Below are 11450 nucleotides of genomic sequence, written 5' to 3'. Positions count from 1 at the left end.
CACAGTGATGTTTATTAACGTCATTAAAACAGATTTTGTCAGCTATTGTCTTATAAATATTTACACAGAACTTATATCTCTCCTAAAAAGCGTTTATTTTGGTCAGTAACACTCTTCGTAACACAAAAGGCATACCGGTCTTTCGCCTTGAAGCACAGCCGTCCGTCTGCATCAACTTCTCTTTTTCTGGACATTATGGGATAAACATTTATATGTCTCAATTCCACCCGCGAAGTTACACCTTCCCTCCGGCAGGGTTTCCACATCAATGACTACACTGCCGTGTAGTGGCAGTAAGCCGTAACTTTGCGGGTAATACAATCGACAAGCATTGTGGGAAATGTATTTTTTGGTCAAAGAACGCTTCTGACTTATTTATTATAGACACTAAGATCTTACAAGCTCTCGCGGGCCACATAAAAAGACGTGGCGGGCCACATTTGGCCCGCGGGCCTTGTGTTTGACACATGTGGTCTAAAAGAAGTGCAATGTCAGAAAAGGAATGCAGCGGTTTCTTTAGGCAGCCTACTTGCAGTAAACAACACAGCTGTGCTGAACAGAGCAATTACTTTAATGACTTTATAATAAGACTCCATAATAACTGTCAGTAAATTGTGCTCCTATGTAATTTCTTTGTTTGTGCATCTCGTAAATGTTCCTTTTGTAAAAATAAAAATCATGAATAATTTATTTTGAAGTTGTCCCCCTTAAAAATGTCTTCTATCTTATTAGTTATATGTTTTAATTAATTAGTGGATATTTTTAATGTCTACGTTTTTGGTATAATTATTTTAATTACAATGCTTTCTTTGTTGTCTAGGAAAATATTATATTATAATGTTTTTATTTTCATATAAAATCCCTGTACATATTTATAGATAATATGTATTGACCTCTAGACACAACAGCAAAGCTGCTAAAACTTATAATATATTGAATATTATTGTTAATAAATAATGCTGTATACATTTCCCAAGTGTGTTTTTGTAAGGAAAAAGACTCAGTTGAAAGAGTCATTGAAATATTACACAGAAGGTTTAAAGTATTTATTTTTCCCTGAGGTCCACCTTTGATATGTGTATGTGGATTTATTTACCAGCTGAATTGCATTGGCTTTTTACAGAGTTGGCAATATTTTTACCAAAGTTATGTTGCAATATATACAACATTAAATTGCATTACTTAAAAATAAACTGGGAATTCTATAGAATAGAGAATATTCTGAGACAAATCTTTAGTCAGACTTTAATATTATTTGTAATATTTTGTGAAAGGACTTTTTTGCACATACAATAAATACAGAAAAATAAATACAATCTAAAATAAATGTTTATATTAAAACATCACTTTAGCTTAAACTTAAACTTCACTACAGTTCTTATCAGATCAGATGAGCTTAATTTATGTGAGATTCAGACAATCCTGGAGGGCCAGGGATAGGGAAGAGCACACTTATACAGACGGATTAAAGATCGTACACACTTTAGCCTATGCTACATTTCAGTTACAGAAGAGCAAAAGATTAATAATTGATTTAATAACTTGAAATAGACCTAGATTGTTTCTACCATCAGTCCTTACAGCTCAAGCTACTGGACGTCGATTCCACTTTCTTCTTCCCCTTGTGTCTTCTGCTCCCTTGCTCTTTGTTTACATTGGTCTCTGTGTCCACGCTGGCAGCATCATGGGATGCCCATACTGAAGAGGTGTTGTCTTGCCAGGCATGAGTCTGTCCCTTTCCTTTTCCCATATCGTCCTCTTTTTTCCCACGCTCCCCAGATGAATGTGAGGTCTCTGTGCTTCTCCTCCTCCAGATATGAGAGTAAGAAAGACTGATGCTGCTACGAAAACCTGAGGGTGACAGAAAAAGCGAGAAATCAATGTAAGTGGAAAACCAATTAAATATTTAAATTTGATGCTTAAAGCATTAATTGACTTCAAAGATGGTTAAAGTAACTTACACCCATGCTCAAGTGTCTTTATTTCTTTGAAAATAAAAAGCACCATTAAGTTAGAAGTTAAAAAGTAGCAGAAGTGGGTGTCCTTCATGCACTAAGAACCAAATTCGGCTCTAATAAGAACCATTTTTATAAATCTGTTTGGTCAATTTATGAAGAACCTTTAAAATGAAGAAATCCATGTGAACATGCAAAGGTTCTTTACCAACTGATGGTTGATCTTTACAATCATCTTTTGCAAAAATGTCAAAATATGTTTCTTCTATAGCATCACTCAAAGGACCATTTGAATCAGCATATTTCCTCACAAATATACTCAATTTATAGTAGTAGTTCTTAACCAGGGAGCCCTAGAGGAAGCCCTGGCCTGATATTGCCTGATTGACTGCATCAGATGTTCTGGGAGCAAAATCTGTATTATGTTGAATTCCCAGGGACGTAAAAATCTTTCAGGATTTTTACTTGAGTACTTGAATATGTACTAAATTTAATCTGCCAGATTTAACATGAAATAAAATGTTTTCTTTCCTCACCATCAGAATCACTTCCTCCTCTCCCTCTCCGTCTCCTTCTCTTTCTGTTCTCCCCACACCAGCAGAACATGTCATAGACGTCCTCTCTGAAGTCACGGTTCATGATCTGGTAGATAAATGGATTGATCATGCAGTGTGACTTGGCAAAAATGGCCGGGATCAGAGTGACCTCGGGTCTCAGGTTGGATGCAGGCCGGTGACCTCGATGTTCTGCTCTGTCAGCATTAGAACCCACTGTAGTGCCATGATAGCTGTACTGCTCTGGGGTCACATTCCTCCAGGAGTCATACATATCTCCATAGCTTTCTGTAGACGTCCAGTTGATGAAGGAGTGCAAGTTAAGGTAGTCCAATAATTCACCACCGGTGTGTTCAGTTCCTGTTCCTGGCATTCCTGACACCATACCAGCTCCTGTGGACTCTTCCTGCTCATCCTTCATGGTGAGAGCAGAATAGAATGAAATGATGGCGTATGGCGTCCAGGCTATGAGGAACGAGGAACACACCACAGCTGCTATCTAGATACAGAGACAAATAAGGACAATTAATTTTAAATTTCAGATTTTCTTATGTTCTAAAAACAATGTGGATTAAATGTGTACAAGTCTAATTACAAAAAAAGCCAGGAAGTGGTGTAAAATGTAAATAAATTTAAATAACAACACAATAACCTGTTTTATATTCACAATGTGTTTCGACAGTCCTGCGTCCTCTTTACCATTTTTTCATGATGAGCCAAATGTTTCCAATTGCTGAAAGGTTTAGACAGGCCATTACAGGCAGGCTAATTCAGCACCCAGACTATTATTCTGCTGTGATGGATGCAGTGTGTGGTTTAGCATTGTTTTGCTTAAAAAAAAAACAAAAAAAAAAACAAAGCCTTCCCTGAAATAAACATTGTCTGCATGTGTTGTTCAAAAACCTGTACATACTGTTCTGTGGTGATAATGCTTTTTTTAAAGGTGTAAGATGTCCACACACTTGGCACTAATGCCACTCCATTTGTGTGTTGCTGCTATCAAGATCTAAATGAGTTTATCATATTTTTTTTTATGAATGTCTCAATTATTTGTGTTTTATGTTCTATTGTGAAAAAGGTATGGGTGTCTTTGATTTGCAATCATTACAGTCTGTTTTTTATGTACATTTATTCTTCCCAAACGTTAAGGAATTGGGGTTGTAAGAATTTGAATAACACATTACAATAAATTTGCACCCTTTTTCAATGTGTCCTGTCCATTGAGTCATCTTACAGAGGGCTCCTGTAAATGCACTTGCATAGTATAAGAATAACTACTGTTTTATAATGTTTTGTTTTTGAGTTTTTTATGCTAATTTAATTTAGCATGAAAACAAATCATGTTGATTTTATGCTGTTTTGGAAGAATAAAAAAAAAAACACTTTAATACAATGAATAATCTGAGTGTTATATTGTTGAGGGTTATCAGCTTGGCACAGAAACAGGAGTCTGAAGAACAGAGGTACCTTGGTCAGACGCAGGTCTTTGCTGCTTCCGTGGCTGACAGAAGATGAGGAAATGGAGGCCAATGTGCGACCAGAGCGATAAACCTGAGAGAATCGACACAGTGTGACTCATAGAAGATTGTACAAACATTTCTATCTCCTGTTTTAACAAAGGAAATGTTTGTGCATGTACTAATTCAGCAAGCTGTTGCACTCTGATTATTATCTCTTCCAACTTTAATACTGACACTCACCGTGATTATGATGGCAGTGTAAGATGTGAGGATGATGAGAGTGGGCATGATGAAGCACATCAGAAGCATCAGATAGATGTAGATTCTTTCATTCAGAGATGAATTCATTCTCCACCTGTAAACAAGAGAGAAAGGTATATATCAAAAGGTAAGTAATTCATTCTTCATTGATCTTAATTAAAGATCCTAATAAATGTTATGATTCATTTAATGCATGAAAGAAAATATTTTCTCTTTGTAATATAGCCCTATCCAGATGGGATTAGTTTCTCAGCCTTGATGCAGGAGTTCTATCACTGAGTAGAAGTGTGTAATATTTTTCACAGACGTCCCCTTGAGAAACTAATCCCATGCGGACATACCAGAGAAAAAATTAAATATACACAGAACTTGCTTTGTATAGTGAGTATGTTGACAGGACATAAGACATATCGATGCTGTCCAATGAAGAACAAGTATCTCCAAAACAGCAACTTTACAGGAAGGAGAAAAAAACTTCTAAACTGTCAATGGAGGTGTAAAAAGAGTTTATCTCAGGTAATTTTTAAATATTTATATTGGTCTGTTCATCAAGAACATCTGGCACAGTGTAATGGACAGTTTGTCTGTTCAAATTATGTAGTAAACTAAAAATCAACAAAAATGGAAATACTTGTTTTTCACTTGTTTATCTATATTATAGATTGAGACTGAAACTAAATGACATTACCAGTTTATGGAGCAGCTGGTCCCGTACGGCTCAGGGCCATAACTACCGAAACCAAACACAGGGAGGGAGGCCCAGAAAAGAGTGTAGGCCCACATCACAACAATGGACATAGACACATGCTTCCTCTCAATCCACTGACCTGTGTGAGTGAGAGAGAGACAGCATTGTTGTTTCAATATAAGTCCATTACCTTCTGCAACACTTCAGATTAAATTTGATTAAATAATTTGAGTGAATGGAAATCATTTGTAGCTAAAAGTTTTGTTAATATTTCTGATTATCTATTGAGTACATTATGTTATGTATTAAAATAGAGGCCAGAGAGCTGGCTGTGTCTCTGACCATATCGAAGGCTGCAGATCTTGAAACAGCGGTCCAGAGAAATGAGACAGGTTGTGAAGAGGGAGCCGACCCCAAACACAAAACCCTGAAACCCGTACCACAGGCAGCCCCAGTCTCCAAGGATCCAACCATGAAACAGGCTGAGAAAGAGAGACAGAGACAGAGGAAGAGAGAATTAGTGAAATTTGCAAAAACATATTATTACCATTGAATGGGGAATGCACACACAGCAGTTAATCTTTAACATAAAGTGTACTGAAACATATTTTACTAAGTACTTCTGCGTGATTAATGAAATTCTTTTCATTTCTCATGTCAGTAGGCTACCTGTTGCCCCAGTATTCTCAATAATAAAGTAAATACAGTCATTTTTTCCAGAAAATTATTGGAATTACACAGGTTTTTATTACACGTTTTATTTCCTTTGTGTGCACTGGAACAACACAAAAAAACAGAAAGAAAAAAAAAACAGAAAAAAGCTCACGTTATAATTTTACATTTTAAAACTCAAAAAATGGGCCAGGCAAAATTATTGGCAAATATGAGAGACCTGGATCACTGGATTAGTTAGAGTGGTCTAAAATTCCAGGTAAAAGGTGATAGTTGAGTTTGATGGTTACAAAAAGCAACTGATTTCAGCAATTGATTTTCAAAAAGTGTACAACCAAATATTAAACTGAGGGAGCCAACAATTTTATCCAGCCCATTTTTGCATGAAATTATTCCAATTCTGTCTTTTTTTCACAGTGTTCCAATACAAAAAAAATAATAAACATATCTCTCATATCTCTCTCATTTCTCTCATTAAAAATGTCTGAGAGAAATCCTTCATTTTCTGGAAACTTTCAGCCATGACTGTTTTTGTAAATTAACTTTACATATATTGCTGTATGCAAAAGATTCTACACTATTGGCCTAAATGACATTTACAAATTTACAAAGTTGAAGTCCAGAGAAGTGTGTTTACTATAAAATGTTTGTTTAATTAATATCAGAAAGATGTGAACGGGGATTCCAAACTTTTGCATATGATTGCACAGTATTTTAGGAAGAAGATTAGGGAAGTACCTTGACATTACGACACATGGTGCCCCCAGCAGGCTGTAGCCGAAATCACACACAGCTAAATTTATGGTCATCAGCTCATGAGTTCTGAGCTTTTTCCTCTTCCGGCCGAGGATCAGCAACACCACCCCATTACCTGTTACAGACACAACCCCTGAAAGACAGAGAGAGAGAGAGAGAGAGACATATCAGTGCAAAGAAACTGGAGAATATATAGAGTGAAGAACTTAAGATCAGACAGACAGACAGACTCACCTGTGATGATGAGGAGAATGGCTACGATAAGGTCAGTGGAGGGAGTGAGGCGTGAGTGGAAGGAAAGAGTGATGGAGAAAGGGTGAGAGACAGAGCCCCTCCAGGAATGATTGACTCCCTCAGACATGAGCTGCTGACAGATACAGGCAGAGACACATATTCACAAATAAAACAAAAACAAACTGAAAACTGAGAATCAGGAAAAAAAACAGCTACCGGCACATTTACAGAACACAAAACCTGCATTCTCCTCTGAGCCAGTCCTGTGACAGTGTGGCAAATCAAGCCAGGAAACCAGATCAAATACAAAACAATAACTCCACACAAATCATATGTAGGCTAGATAGATATACAAATGTTTGACTGTTTTTCACTCTCACACACACACACACACACACAAAACGTTTCCTAACTTAACATACACTCGACTCAAAGTTCATTTTAAAATTTTATTTGAACATAGAACAAAACTGATGAGAATTGATAAGAGAATAGAGAAATAATTAAGCAACAGTCATGGAATACAAGTGTAAGATCTTGTGATTTCTTATATAGCTCTCCTACAGAAAGATTTCAGAAACCAGATAATTGTTTATTAATTCATTCTTTTTTTCTCTTCAAAAAAAGAAAGAAAAGACCATGTTGATTTGAGAGAATAGAAAATATAAGAGAGAAGAAGAGTCATGAGAACAGAAGACAGAAAAAGGAGAATAAAATAAACATGAAACTAGAAGATATTATGAGAAAAGAGAAGAAAAGAAAAAAGAACAGAGGACAAGATATGAGAAGAGGATAAACATGAGAGAAAATACATAAGATAATAAAACAGTAGAGAAGAAAATAGAGATGATGAAACAAGAGCAGAAGAGGTGATACATTATAAGAGAAAATAAGAAAATGAGAAGACAATAGACAGGATGAGAGAAAACAACAGATATGATGGGGAAAGAGAAGAGAAGAGAAGAAAACAGATAAGAAGAGAAGAGAATGCTGAGTTTGAACTCTTGAGCAGTCAGTCATATGAACTCCAATATCTGTAGCTTCACTCTAAATTATGCTGAAGTCTGTGGTTTCTAAAGCTTTGCCACTGGAATACCCAGGTGCCTTCATCACGTTCTGCAGGCTGTGCAGCGCTAGCAGAAAGAGTGAAGAAGACTTACTCACCTTCCGCTGAGTGACTCACCCCGTCTTCTGTCTTCTCTCACTCTGTTTTTCAGACTTTTGATTCCAGGCAGATTTTTTTTTGTATTGTTTTTAATATATAATCTTAATCCTCTCGCGTGTCCTACTTCTCCTGTTTTCCCCTCAGCAGAGGAGCAAATCAACTTTGCTCTGGTCAGTCTGGCAGGGGACTGATCAGTCCATGCGTGAGCAGAGAGAGAAAGAGAGAATTAATGGAAAGCTCAGAGGCTTTTTGCCCTCCTCCACCTCTTGCTCTCTGTTGCATCCCCCTAAGCGAGGTCTCTGAATCTGTGTTCAGGGCTTTACAATGAAGTTAATTGGGACCCAGTTCCAGATAGGACAGTGAAAGGTGATGCAGAGCATGACAGGAAAAAGAGTGACTGCTGCCACTAAGGGCACTTGTTGATCAACAGGAGTAGAGGTCAGAGATGGGAAAATAATCATGCAGGAGTGAATACTCCCATTGCAGGGTTACTACTGTATAGCAGCCACATAATCCCACAGTCGTCTTTCTTAGAAGAGGAATTGAAGAGGAGCTTAAAAAGAGAACAAATGGACACCCTGACACACACATACACACACGCATGCATACAAGCTTAGCATTAATATTCGAGGTGGAGGTTTTATTAATATAACAGGAAGACTTTGAGTGTTAACACTTACTATCTAGTCTCTTTTCATGACTTGATTTCATAATGTTGTTTCAAAATGCATTTGATTTGATTACATTTTATATGACCAACATTTATCAAAATAAATTAAACTTAATATAAATGTGACTTAAATGTAACCTTTCACCAAATTCAGAAATCAGTTAGAATTTATGGTTCAAGTGTACCAAGAATTTATGTTCAAGCATATTGAACACACATTTTTGCAGACTAAAGACAAATAAAAAGCAGTTTAACATTGTAAAAAAAATGAGTTGCAATTCTTTATGGTTACAATAATAAAACTGTTTTAAATATTTTAAGTGTACCTCATCTCAAATCAAATCAAAGGTTGTTTGCCACATACTTTTTTTCACATACAGAGTACAACTAGAAGTTGAATCTCAGAATTTTGTAACTAATGGAATCATATTAGCTCAATATTAATTTGGTATATTCATTACCATTTAAAAATTAGTGACTGTTTTGCCTTGTCCTGTATGTTTGGAGATGAATGCTGTAATCATTTAAAATTTTTTCCAACACTTTTAGGAGAAGTATTTCTTTCAGTAATGTGAATCACAGCATGCTTTCAACCTCTCGGGATTAAGATGATGGGGATTTCTTCTAACACTATGAAACTCAGTGTATAGAATGTGTAGTTTAGTTATATACATGTACTTAAAAGAACATTGCTTTGTCACATGCCACATGCGTGACATCGGCAGCTTAAGAATCCTTTAAACGCTTTCCTTCTGTAATCCTGTAATGTTACAGTTCTTTTACTGTGTTCCACTTCGCAGTCAGGACTAGATTTGATGCTAAAAGGATGCATGCACTCTGACAAGCTTACCTCCCCTTTTAGCTCCAATGTCAATAACATTGATGAGCATATTTCATAAAGACTTACTAGTTGATATAATGTCCTGGACATGCCAGGATGCATTATTAATGGCGTGTTACCCTCTGGTACTGATGGGCTCAGTATTGAACTGGCAGCCTGAGAGAACTAGAGAGAGAGAGGGAGATACGACCAGAGTTGAACCGGTTGTACAGTCTACACTTGTATTAGATTTAAAATAATTAAAGTAAGCCTGCTATCTCATCTTATCACAAGATGTTGACAATTTCAGGACATTCAAAAGGCACATTTATCATACAGAATCTGCACATCTGGGTCAATATTACAACGTAGGCCACAAAAAAATAATTGCAAACACTCTTTAATGAGGGAATTCAGATGTTTAAGGTACCCACAAATGATACAAGTCTTCAACATAGTATTGCTTCATAATCTCCATAGAGCAGCAATTTTCACAAACCAGCTTTTTGAGCAGCTGCATGAGCTCAAGGTCACCAATCCCAATGCCTAAGACCTAGCACTGGAAATCTGATTTCTAATCTATGGAGAAGTCTGTCTTTTCTAGAATAAATGGACTTGTGTTTGCTGGAGCAAAACAACATAGTAAGAGCAGTGGTTTATTATCTAGGAGTGTGTATCTGTGAGTAATGAGTCACCACCCAAACCACTGGAATATGCTGGAGCGGTTTATTTATTTAGAACAGTGGGCCTGTTTTCTGAATGAAAAAACACCGCTCAAAAAAATAAAATATATCTTTGTAATTGAGTGGTTTGTCAACTGAAGAGCTACAGAATTGAATTTTCTAAAGATAATCTAGAGGAACATCTTTCCAAAAGAATAGACGTTGTTACTGCAAGAGTGTTAAGAATCTTAATATTTAGGAGGAAATATGGGATTAAGATTCTAAACATTCAGCCATAAAGAGTAGAGGCGTGCCATATTAAGGCAATATTACACGAAAGGGAATGTAGCAATACCAATATTACACGTTATAGCACGAACCTCGAGTGCACTATTGCAATTATACCACAGTTCCTTCCTCTACGATTTTGAGTTAAAGAGGATGAGAAAATCCAAATTTGTTTGGTTATAAACACACCTCGAGTTAATAGTTCCATTGCTGCTCTGTTTGGCTTGTAAGCGCTGTATTGTTGCTAGGTTACCTGTATGTGGTGAAGTAATACATGGAGCTAATAATGTCACTTATAAAACACATATCACATTGCTGGAACTAACTGTGGTATAATGCATCTTACACAATAACATTGCCAAAATGTTTTAATATCATGAATATTATACCCCAAAATAGCGTGCCATATCACCCACCCCTAATTATTACATCAGGGTACTAATTTTGGCTGCTTTTCCACTGTTCATTTCCTATTTTTATATATATATATATATATATATATATATATATATATATATATAAATAATAGAGGCAGATTATATCTGGCCAGTATCATTCATTGAACTTCAGTCCTGGATATATGGAGATATTTGGAATGTTAATCATGACATTCTAGATCATTGACTTCTATTACAAATATATCGTAAAATCATATGCAATATTTTATTTTGTTGCAGTAATGTATCTTTGAAATAATTTTTAATTCAGTATTGTCAGGTCACCAAGAGTATAGCTATTACAAAAATACCTTGAAATATAGTTATATTTTAAGAGCATATGACCTAATAGAGTACATATCACAGAAGCCTGTGAGTGCAACTAGTTAAAAATTCTGAGTGAAAAGGTGGCAAATACTTTGTATTTTAGACATAAGTCACTCTTCCAGTTAAGGATATTCATTCTGATATGCACAAGTACATACAAGCGGCTATAAAAAAATAAATAAAAAAATAAAAAACTGTAGTGGCTAAGAAAGACCTAAATTCAACCCAATATTTACAGCTTACTAATATGATCAGGTACTGAGTCACTGCTGCACAATCCAGCAAAAAGCAGCAGCCTACATAATTTGTTGTGGTTCATCCAATTAGTCACATCTGCAGAACAATCCCACAACTTAATACATATTGGTAAACCGGCAGTTACGAGACATGCAGCCTTTCTGTACAGATCATGCACACCCAGCAGGCATTCTGTAGCAGAAGTCGTGATACTCAGATCACATGTATTAAATGTGTGGCACAGGAAAAAAAAGGAGAATTGAA

The 11450-nt window shown here is 36.1% G+C and overlaps 1 protein-coding gene across 1 annotated transcript; it reads right to left on the bottom strand.

Moving 5' to 3' along the window:
* Nucleotides 1–889: 889 nt before the first annotated feature.
* Nucleotides 890–10654, bottom strand: opn9 (opsin 9). Its single transcript, XM_049480654.1, has 9 exons — nucleotides 7745–10654; nucleotides 6581–6710; nucleotides 6329–6479; nucleotides 5261–5400; nucleotides 4919–5057; nucleotides 4210–4324; nucleotides 3977–4060; nucleotides 2492–3008; nucleotides 890–1851 (listed from the first exon to the last, which is right to left on the bottom strand). The coding sequence occupies exons 2-9, from the start codon at nucleotides 6705–6707 to the stop codon at nucleotides 1571–1573; spliced, it is 1554 nt and encodes a 517-aa protein (XP_049336611.1). The 5' UTR covers nucleotides 6708–6710; nucleotides 7745–10654; the 3' UTR covers nucleotides 890–1570.
* Nucleotides 10655–11450: the final 796 nt, after the last annotated feature.

Source organism: Astyanax mexicanus, chromosome 6, assembly GCF_023375975.1.
Source record: "Astyanax mexicanus isolate ESR-SI-001 chromosome 6, AstMex3_surface, whole genome shotgun sequence".
Lineage (NCBI taxonomy): Eukaryota > Metazoa > Chordata > Actinopteri > Characiformes > Acestrorhamphidae > Astyanax > Astyanax mexicanus.
The sequence above is the reverse complement of the archived record's forward strand: the minus strand, read 5'-3'. Positions and strand labels throughout refer to the sequence as shown.